The 19,120-nt window shown below is 44.4% G+C and overlaps 1 protein-coding gene across 1 annotated transcript; it reads left to right on the forward strand.

The window, feature by feature from the left end:
* The first annotated feature begins 1,510 nt into the window (after nt 1–1,510).
* Nucleotides 1,511–16,730, forward strand: LOC146021309 (putative methyltransferase DDB_G0268948). The gene is made up of 6 exons (XM_083155103.1): nt 1,511–1,621; nt 2,297–2,457; nt 4,731–4,944; nt 7,216–7,313; nt 8,810–8,947; nt 16,643–16,730. The coding sequence occupies exons 1-6, from the start codon at nt 1,511–1,513 to the stop codon at nt 16,728–16,730; spliced, it is 810 nt and encodes a 269-aa protein (XP_083011229.1).
* Nucleotides 16,731–19,120: the final 2,390 nt, after the last annotated feature.

The raw sequence follows: 19,120 nt of genomic DNA on the forward strand, positions 1-19,120 counted from the left end.
GCTCCGCCAGCGCCACCCTAGCTACGCCTCTGCTGCAGATAAGCAATACCTAAAAAAATAAAATTGTAAGAACTCTGGGAGAACGAGAACTCATCATTTGGAAAATAAGAAGGAAAATACCTTTGAAAATCTGGTGGACATTAATATAGGAGTTGACAGCACTTCATCCGTCTGGTCGTTCTGATTATACCTTTAAGGACTGACCTGGGATAAGTGCCTAAAGGTATGGTCAGTCCTTAAAGGTATAATCAGAATGACCAGACGGATGAAGTGCTGTCACTGGAGATCCCAAGACTAATTAAATTGGAGTAGTGTAACAAAGGGGAACATCTTGCCCAAAGATCACCATTTGTGTATAGCTGTGTGGGATCCAAGGAGTCTCGGGTGTATCTTAGGCAGCAGTGTTCCAGGTGCAGTCACTATTTTCTAATTTTTTCCGATTAATATAGGAGTACCTTTCAACTTAAATCTGACATGTTTCCCCCTCAACAGAAAAACAATATCTTCTATATCTTCTATATTTTTTAAACCCAAAAATAGTATATAAAAAAGAGAGAAACAAGCAGCGCTAAAATATTAAATAAATACCATTGATTTGACTTTACAAAATAATTACAGTTTGTAAGAAAAATATACCAATTTAATAACCCATTTGGTTAGAGCCGGTAAATAACATAAAATATTTTCACATGAAAATAGAATAAAATGCAATGCAACAATCACAATTTTTCTAAAAATTATGGCTAAAGCTCTGTCCTCACTGTACGTTCCTATATATACACCAGGACAGAGCTTTAGCCATCATTTTTAGAAAACTTGTGATTGTTGCATTGCATTTCATTTTATTCTATTTTCATGTGAAAATATTTTATGTTACTTACCTCTAACCAAATGGTTTATTAAATTGGTATATTTTTCTTACAAATTTCAATTATTTTGTGAAGTCAATCCAATGGTATTTATTTAATATTTTAGCGCTCGTGTTTCTCTCTTTCTGGCTGGACATGACAGCGTTTTCCTTGACACTCCTAGAAAACGTCCAGTCACCACCCCCTGTCCTGTCAGACAAACTGCGAGGTGTATTTACAATCCTTATGCATTTTAATTTGCTTATCACCCCCCCCCCCCCCCCCCCCGCACATGCACAATGCGTACAGAAAGCATGCGCGGTCATTTGCTTATCACCCCCCGCACATGCACAATGCGTACAGAAAGCATGCGCGGTCATTTGCTTATCACCCCCCGCACATGCACAATGCGTACAGAAAGCATGCGCGGTCATTTGTTCATCACTTCTTTTGCATATTCGCTGATAAGTGATCCGAGTAGAATTAGTCCCGATGTTCAATAGCTGCCAAGGGTGAGGAGAAGGGGGAGTTGGGTAAATAATCTGTCGGTGAGATTTAAAAATCTTAAAGGCCGTTCTGGATTAGTAACACATGATGGTTTATCAGATAGAATCTATGAAATTTATTTTCTTGACAACTATCAATGTTCAAATCTGTTACAGATGGATATTGAAGTGTTCAAAGGTGAAGAATTCTCAAAAGTCTATCAGGATAAGATGGTCCCTGTTTCCAATAAAGTCATTAACCTTGTTTTAAGCTACTTGGAAGAGAAGGTAAATAAGCACCAAATTTACGCTGGGAATGATTAATAGTGAAGGAGTAATGGCAATATCCAATCATGGATTAAGATTTTGGGAATAGTAGTACATTACTTTTTGTAGTAACACTGCGTTTGATTTTCATCCTAATTGATGTTCAGATTACTGAGATGCAGAAACAGCCTTCTAAAAAAGGGTTAGGCTAAGTACAGGGGTTCACAAACTCGGTCCTCGGGACCCCACACAGTTCACGTTTTCCAGGTCACCCGGCAGGTGCACAGGTGCACTCATTACTGACTGACACATTTTAAAAGATCCACAGGTGGAGCTAATTACTTCACTTGATTCTGTGAGGAGATCTGGAAAACATGCACTGTGGACCGAGTTTGAGAATCTGTGGTCTAGTATAATGAAGAATGTCAGATTTCATTCACGCATCTGTCCGAGCTTCATTCTATGTACCACGGTTCGACTGGTGTAACATGAACTTAAGATGTAGCACCTACGGTTGTGTTGGAAAAGGGGTGGTGGCCATTGCTGTACTTCCTGTTGGGCAGTCAACATATTAAATTTCCTTTAGCTTCCTGGACTGACTATCTTATCCTGCGGCATGTTCAAGAAGTAATTAGAATTGTTGATATAGGTACTGTAGATGCATGGATGGACATCTCACTTTTATTTAACTATCAGAAGGGAGGACCCTTTGAACTGGCCATAGATGCCGGCTGCGGTACAGGAAGATCAACTCGGCCTTGGGCAGAACATTTCTGCAAAGTGATTGGAATAGACATTAGCGAGAGTCAGATAAAGGAAGCAAGAAGATTCACACCGCATAAGAACATCACCTATCAGTGAGTAATCCTGCATGTCTTAAATATACATAATAGTGCTCCCAATTCTCATTACACTACACAGTGGTAATAATAATAGTGGTAATAATAACAGTTATATACTGGGTAATATGTAAGAGGGTGTAAGGTTTTTTTTTAAGCATGAATGATTTAAAAAGGCAAAACCAAGTTGACACTATTATTGTGTGGAGCTACTATTACTGTGTGGCATGACATTTAATGGACACTACTACTGTGTGGTGTACTGTGTAAGGGACACTACTACAGTAGTAGTAGTGCCCCTTACATGTTACACCACACAGTAGTAGTAGTGTTTTGTATATAGTAAATAATTCATGCTTAAAAAAAAACTCTGGAAAACTCAAACCCTGTTACACATTACCCTGTATAAAACTTATGTATAAGTGTTATCAATTGGCAGTTCTATGATATTAAGTGAGAGTTTTCCTTTTTTTAGAGCTATTATGTATTAACTGTATTATTTATCAATGGTAATACTGAAATATTAGTAGTGATATTAATAATAATAAGGGTCTACACTGTTTTTCTCTCTTATATGTAAGGAATAAACTTTTTGTTGTTGTTTTGACGAACAGAACTTCATGTTCTGTTAGTGTTTAACAAATTTTTGTTTGAGAAACCAAATTAATTATTTTTTAAAAATTATTAATAATATTGCATTCAATAAATTAGCTGAGTTTCTCTGAAAAATCTACATCTCAGTGTTTTCATTTACTTTAGAGTTTAAGGTTTAAGTGACTTTTTCACAAATGGCACACCTCAATACATCCTATAGATGAGGTGTGTCATAGGTGCAATGTCACGAGGTGTGTCATACTAGGTGCAAAGTCATTGGGTGTGTCATAGCCCGCATAAATTCTCTGTCATTCATGGGTATTTTATAGAACCACAGCTGGGTACACACTATACCATATGCTACTTGAACAATATCCTTAGCAATGTACCTTGAACTCCTGGACAAACGATCTAGTGCGTACACACTGAACGATATCATTCAGTGATGTCACCCGGCCCCGCGCTGAACAGGCAGTCCTTGATGATAAAGTCATTAACGTACACACACTGGATGATATATCATTCACGCTATCATGTAGTAGTAGTACGTTTATTTATAAGGCGCCACAAAGTGTCCGCAGCGCCGTACATAGCAAACAAAAAAAAACAAATTACAAGGTAACGTACAGGGTGTGTAGAAAGATACAGTATAAATAGGGGTATAGCTGGTAGAACTAAAATCAGTATCAGTTCAGAAGTAGGTGTCAAAATAGTCAAGGAGACCGAAGATGAAGTAGAGGAAGGGAAGAACAGGACAGGAGCACAGGTGAGGTAATGAGGTAGGGTGAGTACGTGAGGGAGGAGGGCCCTGCTCATAAGAGTTAACATACTAAAAATAGGTGGGTGGACGAACGAAATACAATAGGATAAGTAGGAACGGAGGGGAACGGAGGCAGGATAGGAGGATCAAAAGAGGTTAGGAGGAGGGATAGGCTAGTCGAAAAAAGTGGGTTTTGAGGGAGCGCTTGAAGGAGGTAAGGGAATCAGATAGCCTGATGGGTGGCGGGAGGTTGTTCCAGTGCAGGGGGGCAGCGCGAGAGAAATCTTGGACACGGGAGTGGGAGGAGGTGATTAGGTGAGAGGTCAGTCGGCGGTCAGCGATGGAGCGAAGAGGACGGGAGGGAGTGTGGATAGAGATCAGTGAAGAGAGGTAGGGAGCTGTGGAGGAGGAGAGAGCCTTGTAGGTGGTGGTGAGGAGTTTAAAGAGAACTCGGAAAGGAATGGGGAGCCAGTGAAGAGATAAACAGAGGGGGGAGGCGGAGGTAGAGCGGCGGGAGAGGAAGATGAGCCTAGCAGCAGCGTTAAGAATGGATTGGAGAGGTGCGAGGCGGGTGAGAGGTAGCCCAGAGAGAAGGATGTTGCAGTAGTCAAGGCGGGAGATGACAAGAGAGTGAATGAGAATTTTGGTCGCGTCAGTGGAGAGGAATGGTCTGATGCGTGAGATGTTGCGTAGGTGAAAGCGGCAAGACTGTGAGAGAGCACGAATGTGGGGGGTGAAAGAGAGGGAGGAGTCAATGATGACACCGAGTCAATGATGACACCTATCATTATTATGCATATCATTAACAATATATACGTGCAGTGTGTACGCACCTCAAGAGCTGGATGCTACCGTTTCATGCAATTAGATCATAGACAGAAAATATCGATAGTATTTGACTTTACTTAAATTGACCATTAATGACTTCTCTTTACAGGGTCTCTCCAGCTGAGAAGATGCCATTGGAAGATTCCTCTGTGGATCTGATTAATGTAGATGTTGCTGCTCATTGGTTTACCCTAGACAAATTCTTTCCGGAAGTAAACCGTGTCCTTAAGAGCAGAGGCTGCCTGGCCTTGCATTCGCTGATTCCAAACTTTACCATCCAATATAAGAATTGTTCAGAGACCCTAACAAGCATTTATAATGAGGTAAGAATAGATGTACTGTAGCTTGTTTCTTTAAAAATAAATGTGGTGGTACTAAGGGGTGATTCCAACCCATTTGTATCGGGTTGACATTGGTCACTAGGACCATGTTTGCGGTTTGCGCATGTGGAGGCCTTCACTGTGGGCAGGAGGCAAACAGAGGGAGTCGTAAACAGAGGAATGCATGGCATTTTATAGAAACGCTGGGCATACCCATGCAAACGCAGGCGCGCCCATTTCTGCTTGGGACGGGCGGCTGATGTCACATGACGTCAGTGCCTGGCCAGATTTGCCGGGAAGCGTACGCTGGAATACAGTGGTGTAAGTTCGTCCCAGTAGCCCGGAGGCAATATAAATATTGGTGCCCCCCACCCACCCCACACACACACACACAAACCACCTTAAATAAATACATGTTATGTATATTATGTTTAAAATTAAGACAGCGTGACATCTATGGTCCTGCTAGGCGGGGGAGTAAGCCACTTAACCGTTATCGAAGACTTTCAATTAAGTGATTTGAATGTGCAAGGGAGGAGAGGTGCCCCCTTGGGAGCAGGAGCCCGGCGGCAGATGACTGCATTGCCTCCCAGAGTTCTGCCTCTGCTGGAATAGTCAGTCCAGGCAGTGGAAAAATCATTTGATGGTGAGCGACCATCAAATGGTTTCTCTCTCGTGAGCGGATGTGTATGCAATGCATCCACTTGGGTGCTTTGGAGCGGCAGGGGCGATGGACATTAGGCAGGGTGGTGGGGGTTTTATTTACCTGCTCGCTAGGCTTCGAACATGCACAGCCTAGCAAACAGGTCTGAATCAGGCCCAAACTGTGCAGGGTTTTGTAGTACAGGTCGGGTATCCCGTATCCGAATTATTCCAAAAAACGTGTTTTTTTGGAATAATTCAAATTTTTTTTTGTTTTCCCGCCCCCCCCTAACCCTCTTTTAATACTTACCAAGTCCTCCGGCGTCCACGGCAGGCCTTCAGCATCCTCTCCGGCGTCTCCAGCGGTCCCAGGAGTGCTTTGCGCGCCTGGGAACTTGCGCAAAGCACTCCTGGGGCCGCTGGAGACGCCGGAGACGGTGCTGGTGGCCTGCCGTGGACGCCGGAGGACTCCATGGACGCCGAGGGACCATCGGGGACCCACCAGGGGCAGGTAAGAATGGCAAAAAAAATTTATTCCAAAAACCGGAATTTTCCCTTATCCGGAATGCTCGTGGTCCCGAGCATTTCGGATAAGGGATACTCAGCCTGTACATTCTGTAAGTGTGTTTTAAGCTTTTGCAGATGCTTTAGCTATATTTACGGTTTATCAAGCTCGGGATATGGGGAGGGGTTACGAATGGAAGGATGATGTGGGAAAGGGAAGTTATCGCAATAGCCGCAATAAATGGTAATAATTGTAAATGGTATTAAACACATTTATATTACAGTATAAAATCAATAGATAATATATAAAAATTCCAGGTACCTGATAACTCACATATCACTTTACATTATATCAACATATAAAACTACTAAAACATATCTTTAAATTGTAAATTCAATCTTCTGAAATTCTGCTAAAATACAAATACACCTTTCACATCGCACCTAATTACCGGGTTCATGCCGGTTCAACACTATCATTGGTGCGATCTGGGGTTACCGGTCCAGCAACCGATAGCAGCACAGTATGACAAACCGCTAAAAAAGAAGGGTTCTTGCCGATTTGTCGCCATGTTGCTGTTCAGTGTGCACGGGTTAATCGGGTCGAGCGACCTGTTTCCTGTTCACACAATGGAGGAGGCAGTGCTTGGAGCAGCACCAGCTCTAAGCACTGCCCCGCCCCCCGCCCCTGATGATGCTTCGCCGTTATGCCGCGCCCCTGCATGATATTAGTGAACCGGCAATATTGCCGGTTCACTGAAGGCATCTGAATAGATCAAAATGCATGGTCGCACCTGGACGGAACCGTTTAAAGTTTGTGACATCAGCTCCGGCCTCGATTGGCTTGCCTCTGTTGCAGAAGGGTCTGAGTCGCACAATCTTGCTCAGACTGAAAAAAAAAAATTTAAAGGTGAGTGAGTTGCAGATGGATTTGCAGCTGGACGGCAATCAGAGATATTTTCACATACTTGCACATGGTGGGTTTTTATTATTTCTGGGCAGTGACTATCTGATCACAAGGCTCTGCAAATTCACCTAGCAGCGATCACATTTGAATCGGGCCCTTAATCTCATTTATACTTTCATTTTGAAAACATACTCATCACTTCATAATATATCTTCACACAGGCTCTGGATCATCTTTCCAAACGGGAAGATGCCGTTGACATCATAAATTCTCAGTATCAAGATCTGTTTGAAGCTTTGCCATTTGCTGACAAGCAAAGGTAAGAATGGAGATGGTACAGAACACATGGACAATGGTAATGGCAACATGGGCATTATGTCAACATGTTAAACTGATGACTTAAATGAAAACGTGTCATGTTTTGTGCATTTAAGCCCTAACCCTAGCCCCAGCCTAACCATAACACTAACATGCGATGTTGACATTAAATGTGCATGTTGACATTTTGAAGGTGGAACGTTTTATTACATACTGTAAAGCTGGCCATACATCAGAAAGATCGATCTTAAGATCGATTATGCTCATGATTGTGTACAATTTCCCTTGAAATCCCCGGCAGTCCTTGGTGGTTTTTGGACACACAATCTACACACAATCCATCTTACAATCAGTCATACAATCCATCTGCTGTATGATTGTGTACACAAGATGTGCACACAATCTGCATACAATCCATCATACAATCAGTCATACAATCCATCTGATGATTGATTGTATGATTTGTGTACACAAGATGTGCGCACAATCTGCATACAATCCATCTTACAATCAATTGAGATTGTATGATTGGGTACAATATCTTTCTGATGTATGGCCACCTTAAGATTACAGAACTCATATAGTTTGCATAAGGAACAGAGAGATACTTTCTGTACGGTACCACTAGACTAGAACATTGCAGTTATGCATTGAGATTGACAAAGGCAAGCACCAATCTTAACTGATCTTAATAATTTGGAGCTACGTGGTTTATCATTGTGACATAAATGGTATTACAATGGTTGAAACCAACCGGTACTTTACTGTAATTGGGGCTAAAACAAGCAGCATAACAAGAATAAAGTCCTGTATACAGGTAAGGCCCCACAAAAATTAATTACAAGCAGCAATCAAGGTACAAAGTCCATTGAGCAAGCAATGGTCAGTTCACGCAAAAGGTTTGTTATAAATTCCAGTGAACACGGAAGGGTCACGCAGCAATTTAGTAACAAAATCGAGCGATCAGGCAATGGTCAGTTCAGGTAACAATACAGTACCACAGTCCAGTGACAAGGTTCAGTACATACACTACATACTGTACATTCATAGTCATGGGGAATGCTTTAACTGGCACTGAGCACTGCAACACTCTTTGCTACTCTCACGGAATTTCACTTCTGAACTGCTTAGAAACAAGCACAGCTCAGACTAAGATGCTGAAAATGCATTTATACATGCTGACATTTGTGGGGCGGGGGCATCATAGCCGGCATTAGGGGGCATGGCCAGCGGGGAGATGGATCGTTTTGAGTGGGTTAGTAGTAGCATTATCCTGTCATTGCGGCTCCGCCCCCACTATACAGTACCATAAATCGGACATTGTATAGTTGGGCCAATTTTGGGAGTCACAATAGGGTGGGCGAGTATGTGGCAATGCCTCTAAAATAACGATTTTAGAGGCATTGTCCCAATTTTTGTTAACTTAATCATGGAATTTATATATTGTAATTGTGTCTGAGATTGACATGTTTGTCTATTTTGTATTCTATTTTCCAGAATCACTAACATAACGGATATGTTCCATTTCACCCTGGAAGAACTCATAGGTGCTCTTAAGTCCACATATATGTACCGCAAATTTCTAACAAAGGATCGGGCTGGGGCCATTGCTTTCCTGCAAACTGTGGAGAAAAGGTAAAAAAAAAATCAGGGGCTTATTTATTAAGCTCGGTGAAGTGATTAAGTGTCTGGTTTTTATCACCGGCCAATCAGCTACTAACTGTGAAGTTACAGGCTTGGTTTAAAAAAAGGACAGTTAGTAGCTCATTGGCCGTTAATAAAAACCAGTCACTTTATCACTTCACCGAGCTTAAAAAATCTACTCTGCCTTTTCGGTAGAAAAGTAGAGAGTAATTTGCATTTGGGGGTGTAGTGGCCATTGCAATGTCACAAAACTGAATTTGGAAACCATTTGCACCAATTATTTATAATTAATTATACATTTACACAGGGCGGGATGTACTAAGCAGCGGCAGTACATCCTACCGCCCATCGCGCCGATGGTCATCACATATGTACTGACATATGCAATGAGCAACGTAAATGGCAGCTCTCCCGATAAAAACTGACCTTTGCGATCCCCACCGCTGCCTGGACTTCCTCGTTTCTAACGGGAAAGTTGAACTGTGCATGCGCAGTGAAGCTGGTGGCCGCAGGGCATGCTGGGAGGGATACGTGTCCAATCCCTCATGCAGCAGCACTGGGAAGAGAACCCCATTGGCTTCTATAGGGCTACGCCAGCTCGAGCTGCTGTAACCACCCGCAGCATAGCCCCACCGGGAGGGGCATTAGTGCGGTTAAAAACACAGAAAGCCAGGTTAATACTGTAGCTACACTAACAGGATCAGTAATGTGGAAACCATAGTGAGAACTAAAATGAGTCATACATAGTTTTTACTGCTTCATTAACACAGAACCACAATTAATATTCACATTGTTTTATAAAATATGATGTTTACACTCTAGCATGACAGTGTCAGTACAAAATGGGTAAAATATATACACATATACATTTACACTCAAACACACATATATAATCAGCATGAAGACGGCACTCCCTTATAATAATGCTCCAATGCAGGAAAGTATTGACAACATTTTGACCCCAGAGAGTTGCAAGCTGAAATTATGGCGCCGACAACCATACGCACCCGAACCATGCTTTAAAAAAAAAAAAAAGCTCCGTTGGGCGCCCTCTAGTGGCTGCCGGTAGAGATGGGCAAAACGGGTCACTAGCGAGAGCTGGGATCCAGCGGATCAGAAAGTGAAAAGATCCGTATCTGTTAGGCGGGTCGACGGTTCACTTTGAAAGAAGGGGTAATTTGATCATAACGAAGCATAATTTGTTTTACAATCATTTATTGCCATTTTTTTTAACTTTTTTTTTTAAACATTGAGCTGAACAAATAAGAACATACATAACCGAGTAAAAGGTGTGGGTGGGGCACCCTGCGCTTACTAACCAGAATATAGTGGAAGGTTAAAAATACAAGTGAAATAAAGAGATTGAATAATGTGAAGTAAGATTACCTTGCACAGAGTTTGGTAAAATAAAGTGATAGTTTATTCAAAAACTGATAATGCACATGCTATGCACCACAAATATATTCTAGTGGTTTTGCATATATAAAAAACTATTTAAAACATCTAATACCGGTATACAAGTGGACACAAGGGGACAGGGTAACACAGACAAACAGTACATATAAAAGTCCAGTACCGGTATATTCCTTGTTCAGCAACAGTTGAATTTGGCTCCTTTTTGTGGAGTGAAAAGGAGCCAAATTCAACTGTTGCTGAACAAGGAATATACCGGTACTGGACTTTTATATGTACTGTTTGTCTGTGTTACCCTGTCCCCTTGTGTCCACTTGTATACCGGTATTAGATGTTTTAAATAGTTTTTTATATATGCAAAACCACTAGAATATATTTGTGGTGCATAGCATGTGCATTATCAGTTTTTGATTAAACTATCACTTTATTTTACCAAACTCTGTGCAAGGTAATCTTACTTCACATTATTCAATCTCTTTATTTCACTTGTATTTTTAACCTTCCACTATATTCTGGTTAGTAAGCGCAGGGTGCCCCACCCACACCTGTCTACTCTTACGTCAATCGGGTATTAGTAGTGTACCCGTACACCCAGCTGCTACATCCAGAATAATAGGTCTGTGGCGCAGTAATCTCACCATCTACCCATAACCAATAACCGAGTAAAACACTGATCGATGGCTGGGTGAAGAATCGCCATCGATGGCGTCTGCACCGATGGCCATCCCTAGCAGCAGCAGCCTTGTTATTCTTTCTTTTACTTGCAGTAGCAGCACTGTACTCAGTCTCCAGAGTTAGTACATCTCAGCTGCCACAGGTGGCAGTGCTGAGATCAGGCAAAATTCATTGTAATGAAAAACGAAACTGAAAGTAAAAGGATCACCTTTTTGGGACCCATCTCTAGCTGCCGGCATGTTATCAGAATCCAGCCCTTTGGGCCTATTTCAGCTCGAGTTGTAGCTTTGCAGACAATTGCAGGACTACAACTCCAGATGGCAGCATGAAATGGGGGGGAGGGGTGCACAGGGTAGTCCCCTGAATGACATCATAGGTTTAGGGCTCGTGCAGCGTGTGCATATGCACAGATTGCCAACAGTTTTCCGAATAGTGATTTTCGCTGATATACAATAGAACCTGAATCAGGCCCTATATTCTTCTTCCTGCCCCCAAATACAAAGGTGCCTTTAGCGCAGGGTTGCCAACCCTTCCGGAATGGCCAGGAGGATCCCGAAAATCGGGTCCCCCTCCCGGCCCCCCGAAAAGGTGGGCCACCCTCCCGGATTCCGGCAGACCGCCTTCCGCCCCTAACGTACCTGGTTGTAAAAGCTTTAAATTGCCACAATTTGAGGCTTTTCGGCTGAAGGGGCGGGGCTAAATATGCTAATCATTCATATTTAACCCCGCCCCCTCACCGGAGACCCGCATATTGCGGTATTTGCATTACTGGGGGCAGGGACTGATGATGTCTCCATCAGGCCCCGCCCCCAGAGGTGATGCTGACAGTCTCCTCTCCGGGGCCCTTATTCTGATTGATGCGGACTTTACCGCGTACTTACGGATCGCGTCTTTCTGACGTCTGCGCATGCGTGGAGAACGCTACGCGCATGTGCCACGCCTTGACTCGGTACCAGTTCGGCCAAATCCCGTCCAAAACTGTTCACCGCTATCAGTCGGGAAATAGGGGCGTATTATGGGCGTCATGCGGAATGACACATGGGCGTAGTTTCAAAGTGGGCAAAACGGGGCGGAAACATGGGCGGACACGGGGGAGTACACTTATGTTGGGGGGCGTACATTCGGAAACCACTCCGAATGCACGCGATCAAAAAAGGGCAGAAATGTGCGGTGTCCACAAGTGTACTATTGCTTTGCGGACACCACTCGTTCATGCGGTTGGCGAACGTACGCCTAATGACTACAACCATTAACACCTGAACCCAATAGAATCTACTCCTTTACTCATTACTCACTAATAGGACGCTTGTCAGTGCTTTAATTGAAACCATTGCACTTCAATTGCTGTAAGGGTTAATGTGTGCAATGCATGTGTTAGGCATGCTTGTAAGGATATATTGGCATCTAATTGATTCCAATTCCAAATAAGAAGTTTTTTATGAGGATAGGTATTTGAATAAGTGGGTCATGTGATGTCTTGCAGAAGATACTTCATAGTGGGTTGTTTGGCGTAAATCCTCCGCTTACGTGCGGTAGCACCGCTTGGCTCCCGGTCGGATGCGGTATTCCCGAGCATACTCTGTAATACTCTGTAATACCGTGCCGAATCGGAGTGTTTCTCCCGCACACGCATGATTTCTATGTCGTCCGTAAACACGCCCTGTTCTTAAAGAGTGAGTCCGTCCGAATGCGGAGGACACGTGGGCGTTTCTACGGACGATGGCCGCATGCGGCAAAACACCGTGGCGTGCGGACCGCTCCGTAAGAATGCGGGAATTTCCGCACAGATCAGAATAAGGGCCCGGGAGAGGAGACTGTGAAAGTCGGCAACCCTGCTTTAGCGCTGTGAATGAATGACCTGCAATAACCTGTTCATGACACACTTGCCAAGAGAACGCTCTGTACTATAAAGTATTATTATAATTGTACCAAAAATATGACTGCGATGATCTTATTATTTTATTATTTACGGATGATATACTTTAATGCCTTAATGTGCTCACTGGATACAGCAGGTTGTGTCATGCACCTTATACAATAGTTACGTTATGTCAAAGTGTATGGAGTTATAGTATGGAAGAAGCAGAGGCATTGAGAGGGGAATGGGGGGCAGGTACTATATACCTGGCGCAGGACAGATGGGGACCCAGGTTCTATGATCTCCATTCTCATCCACTGCTTTGCCCATTACTTCTGAATGTGCCTTAATAGCAGAGCACCGCCTCCTCTCACTACCTGATGCACCCCTGGGCTGAAAATTAAAAAAGCGATACGGCCTAAATGTCGTACTAAAGCAGCAGTAATTCCCCAATGACGCTGGGTGCGGGGAGTGGGCGGCTGATGTCAGCGGATGTCAGCTGCCCGCCCACTTCCTGCACAGGGCGCCTACGGATCTGAGACACCACAGAGGAGTCTCAGACCTGCAAGCGCTGGAGAAATCATTAGATGGTCACCGAACATCGAAGGATTCCTCCCCCGCACCCAAGGCTGTGAACCGATGTTTATGCTAAACATCCATGCCCGCAGCAGAAGCACCTCTTACACACATAATGCCCCAGTAGTAGTGCCCCTTACACACATATTCACCACAGTAGTCGAGCCATTTACACACATAATGCCCACAGTAGCATCGCCGCTTATACACATAATGCCCACAGTAATAGCACCCCTTACACACAATGCCCACGAGTAGCACCAGTTACACACATAGGCCCTTATTCAGATCGGATTGCAGTACAAATTTTTTTGGAAAATGGGCAAAACCATGTGCACTGCAGGTGGGGCAGATGTAACATGTGCAGAGAGAGTTACATTTGGGTGGTGTGTCGAAACCGAAATCTAAATTGCAGTGCAAAAATAATGCAGCCAGTATTTACCCTGCACAGAAACAAAATAACTCACACAAATCTATCTCTCTCTGTTACATCTGCCCCACCTGCAGTGCACATGGTTTTGCCCATTTTCCAAACAAATTTGTACTGCGATCAGATTTGAATAAAGGCCATAATGCTCATAGTAGTATTGCTCCTTATACACAATGCCCACATGAGTAGCACCAGCTACACACATAATGCCCACAGTAGTATTACTCCTTATACACAATGCCCACATGAGTAGCACCACCTACACACATAATGCCCACAGTAGTATCACTCATACACAATGCCCACATGAGTAGCACCAGTTACACACATAATGCCCACAGTGGTATCACTCATACACAATGCCCACATGAGTAGCACCAGTTACACACATAATGCCCACAGTGGTAGCACCCATTATGCTCACAGTGATAGCGGGTAGCACTGGCTCTGGGATCAGTATAAAAGAGCATCTGTAAGTAGAGGAAATGCTGTACTTTGAAACCTTAGTATTGCTGGTACTTGTTTCCTAGCACGGCCACACCGATTTACATCGGGGTGGTCGTGTCGGAAAAATCGGGTTGATCGCATCGCATGCGATTTGGTCGCATGCGATGCGATCGTCGCGACCAACCGATTTTGGACCCGATTTTTTTTTTTGAATTAAATGTAAATCGGGTCCCTGGGACCCGATTTTACATTGGATTCAATGTAAAATATTCCCAACCCCCCCAAATGTCACGGCGTACACCCCACCCCACGATAGACGCCAACCTGAAGCGTGGCGAGCGCAGCGAGCCCGCGAGGGGCGGCGGTGCGCGTCCTCCGACCTTTTCATTCCCCTACTATCCACGTCGGCGTGGAGTTGAGAATAGAATAGTGTGGCGAGCGCAGCGAGCCACCGAGCCCGAAGCGTGGCGAGCGCAGCAAGCCCCGCGAGGGGACGCGGATACCTTCACAGGTAAACGCGTCCCTTCGCGGACTTCACAGGTGTCCGCGTCGCCACGGTAGAGGAAATGCTGTACTTTGAAACCTTAGTATTGCTGGTACTTGTTTCCTAGCACGGCCACACCGATTTACATCGGGGTGGTCGTGTCGGAAAAATCGGGTCGACCGCATCGCATGCGATTTGGTCGCATGCGATGCGATCGTCGCGACCGACCGATTTTGGACCTGATTTTTTTTTTTAATTAAATGTAAATCGGGTCCCTGGGACCCGATTTTACATTGGATTCAATGTAAAATATTCCCAACCCCCCCAAATGTCACGGCGTACACCCCACCCCACGATAGACGCCAACCCGAAGCGTGGCGAGCGCAGCGAGCCCGCGAGGGGCGGCGGTGCGCGTCCTCCGACCTTTTCATTCCCCTACTATCCACGTCGGCGTGGAGTTGAGAATAGAATAGTGTGGCGAGCGCAGCGAGCCACCGAGCCCGAAGCGTGGCGAGCGCAGCGAGCCCCGCGAGGGGACGCGGATACCTTCACAGGTAAACGCGTCCCTTCGTGGACTTCACAGGTGTCCGCGTCGCCACGGACACCTGTGAAGCCCGCGAGGGGACGCGTATAACTGTGAAGGTATCCGCGTCCCCTCGCGGGGCTCGCTGCGCTCGCCACGCTTCGGGCTCGGTGGCTCGCTGCGCTCGCCACACTATTCTATTCTCAACTCCACGCCGACGTGGATAGTAGGGGAATGAAAAGGTCGGAGGACGCGCACCGCCGCCCCTCGCGGGCTCGCTGCGCTCGCCACGCTTCGGGTTGGCGTCTATCGTGGGGTGACGACAGGGACATCTAAAATGTGAAATGGGTCATATTGGCCCATTTCACATTTTTCAAATTTTTTCAGGATTTCAATGTTAAAAAATCTTTTAACATTGAAGCCTATGTAAAAATCGGGGGCATCGCGTCGGGACCTATGTTAATGGTCCCGACCGACGCGATGCCCCCGATATTTTACCTTTCCCGACACGATTTCAATGTTAAAATATTTTTTAACATTGAAGCCTATGGGGAAATCGCGGGCATCGCGTCGGTCGCGTCGGGACCATTGTTAACGGTCCCGACCGACGCGATGCCCCCGATATTTTGTCCTAGCCGGCCAAATGGACCTGATTTTAAAGGAAATCGGGTCCATCTTATGGATCGTGTACCTTAACTAAAGGTACACGATCCATAAGATATGTGGCCGTGCTAGGAAACAAGTACCGTATTGCTTATACACTTACCTCCCAACTTCTTGAACATAGGAAGTGGGACCCTTGCGTGGCGTAGCAACACACCATGCCAAAAAGGAGGTGTGGCCTATACAAATGAAACCGTGTCATATGCAAATCATGTCCCCGCCAGGCCATGTCCATGCCCCCTTTTTCCCTCTCTGTATCGCTGAATAGATGCTGTGCACATGTGCACAGTGTCTATTCCTTCAGGCTGGGGGGACACTGCCGGCCCCGGGAGAGGAACAAGACCATATACATAAACATCCTGTGATACTGATTATTACAACATACACACAATGGGCCAGATGCAGTGAGCTTCAAAAGTGATAAAATGGAGAGTGATAAACAACCAACCAATCAGCTCCTGCCTGACATTTTTCAAACGCAGCCTGTGACATGGCAGGTAGGAGCTGATTGGTTGGTTGTTTATCACTCTCCATTTAATCACTTTTGAAGCTTAGTGCACCTGGCCCAGTATCTGACAGTTAGAAGTGAGCTGAACACAGTTGTTTCTGTCCCACAGGTTGGTGGACACCATGGGAGATCTATCTGGTGACGAAACCCTGGAGCTGTACATCAAATACTTCTGTGTCCTGGCGTGCAAATCCTAATCCACACTGATCTCTATCATTGTCATATCACTGGGTATAAGAACATATAATGATGTGTTGTATAGTCTGCTTATTGGGTATTAATACTTCTGTTCATTTGTAGAACAAAGGATTTCTCCAGAGGCGTAACTAGAATTTTTGCGCCCCCCCCCCCTCCACCTAGCCCTCCCACCTTCCCAAGTGTGAAGTTAAAACCCCCCCTTACCCCTCCACATGCCGCCGCCACCAACGCATTCAGGGTCCCGTAGCGCATATCTTCTCCCGGCTCCGTCTCCTCCGGCAGTTCTATAATGACCATCAGAAAATGGCTGCCCCCTAACAGCAGACAGTTTTTAAGGATGCTAGAGGAGGACCGCGCCTCCTCTAGCATCCCAAAAAACTGTCTGCTGTTAGGGGGAAGCCATTTTCTGATAGTTATTTTTCATTAGAAGTGAACTGCAGGAGGAGCCAGGACAAGATCTGCGCTGCGGCCGGGACCCTGAATGTGACGGCGGTGGCATGCGGAGGGGTAAGGGGGGTGTAAGTTTACTTGGGTGGGTGGGAGGGCTAGTAACTATAGCCCCGCAGATCGGTGCCCACAGTCCCTCAGCGCCTCCCCGCCACCGCGGGGGCTGCGGGGCTATAGTTACGCCATTGGATTCCTCCATTCAATTTATCAGTTCCAAAAAAACAGATGGACAATAATTGCACTTTTTTTTGCAAATCTGGCAGCGAAAACACATACAGTAGGTCCATGAATGTATCACAGATCCTATGTGTTTTCGCTTGAAAATGGGTATTTTTCCGGCAAAAAAAACGAGGGTTAATTGTATAGCACCCAAAAAAATGTCATGCCAAAAATATGTCTGCCCGTGTGGTCAGTGGTGCAGCTAAGAGTGCCAGTTAGAAGGTGGTAGGGGATATGGCATATTATCTACAAATTTCTTATTGGTATGCATTGCAATACCAACCTGTACTAGCAAACTTCCAGCACTGCATACTGTACTGAAACAGTAATCCAAGAAATCATGTGGAAGTCTATAAAGAAGCAACCATACCTCCCGGCAGTCTTGGGCACCGTCCTGCCTATGGGTTGCACTGGCAGTAGCGTAAGTTCGTCCCAGTTGCCCGGAGGCAAGATAAATATTGGTGCCCCCCCCCCCCAACATACACACCATCTAATATAAATATATGTACTGTATGCATGTGTGTATGTATGTTATTGATATTATGTTTAGAATAATGAGAGTGTGACATCTATGGTCCTGCTGGGAGGAGGAGTCAGCCACAGAAGTGATATCAACAGCTTTCAATTAACTGATTCAAACTGACAGGGGTGGAGAGGTGCCCCCTTGGGAGCAGGAGCCCGGCGGCAGATGACTCCATTGCCTCCCAGAGTTCTGCCTCTGGGTTGCAGTGTCCCATGGTGGTGGGAAGTTTAAGAGTCCCCCTGTCCCTCACTGCTCTGCTTAGCAAAGCAGTTGTAAACAGATGATGGCCCTTATTCAGATCTGATCACAGTACAAATTTGTTCTCAAAATGGCCAAAACCATGTGCTGTGCAGTTGGAGCAGATGTAGATTAGATTGTATACCAAAACAATACATTTATGGTATATTCCTTCCAAGTTATATTACAACCCTTTCTGACATAGAATTGAATTGTCAGTATACTACCTGACGTAGAATGATTAACTACTGTGTCAGCATAGGTATGTGTAAGCTTGTTTAAATGTAGCTAGTGCAAAAACAAAACAACCTGAGATCACTCGAATCAGACAAATCAAATATACTGTAAATATTTTATATTTTCATCAGTCCTGCTACAGTACCTCTATTTTATGCTAAAGAACGTATCCCGTATAGAGGGATCACCTTCACAAAAAGATTCAGAAATTATATAAACACAACATTAAGATGATATAACTAAACTCACAACTGACGTAAGGGAATTGAGCCATCTTTGACTATCCTATTTGGGCACAGAGAATTATTTATTATGCATGATACACTTTCCCAAACTTTTGTATCTTCTTCAGGTACTCCCTCTTGTGTTATCTAAAAAGGATACTTCATCAATTAGACAATTTTGTAATTTTAATTTGGAATAATAAATGGCAAAAAATTGGAATGATTAAACTAAGCCAATCTAAATGGAATAGGGGCATTAACTTTCTGGATATTTCTCGCTGTAACCATATAGCAATTCTTTGACATCTCAAAGACTGGTTGATATCCCACCATATTTATGCCAATACTTCTTTAGAACAAAGTTGTTGTTTTTTAAATTGGACTTCATTGATAACTTTTTACATATGACTGAAGGAGAAATCCTGCCAAAAATATTGGACAATCCTCTTCTTATGACTACTAAGAAACTATGGTTAATATTAAGACATAAATATAAGTTAAT

Source organism: Crinia signifera, chromosome 7, assembly GCF_055691185.1.
Source record: "Crinia signifera chromosome 7, ASM5569118v1, whole genome shotgun sequence".
In the NCBI taxonomy this organism is placed as follows: domain Eukaryota; kingdom Metazoa; phylum Chordata; class Amphibia; order Anura; family Myobatrachidae; genus Crinia; species Crinia signifera.

Coding starts and splice junctions, on each gene's coding strand:
- LOC146021309 (XM_083155103.1), top strand. CDS start 1,511: ATGGATATTGAAGTGTTCAAAGGTGAAGAATTCTCAAAAGTCTATCAG. Junction 2,458..4,730: donor CATAAGAACATCACCTATCA/GTGAGTAATCCT, acceptor TTCTCTTTACAG/GGTCTCTCCAGCTGAGAAGA. Junction 7,314..8,809: donor CCATTTGCTGACAAGCAAAG/GTAAGAATGGAG, acceptor TCTATTTTCCAG/AATCACTAACATAACGGATA.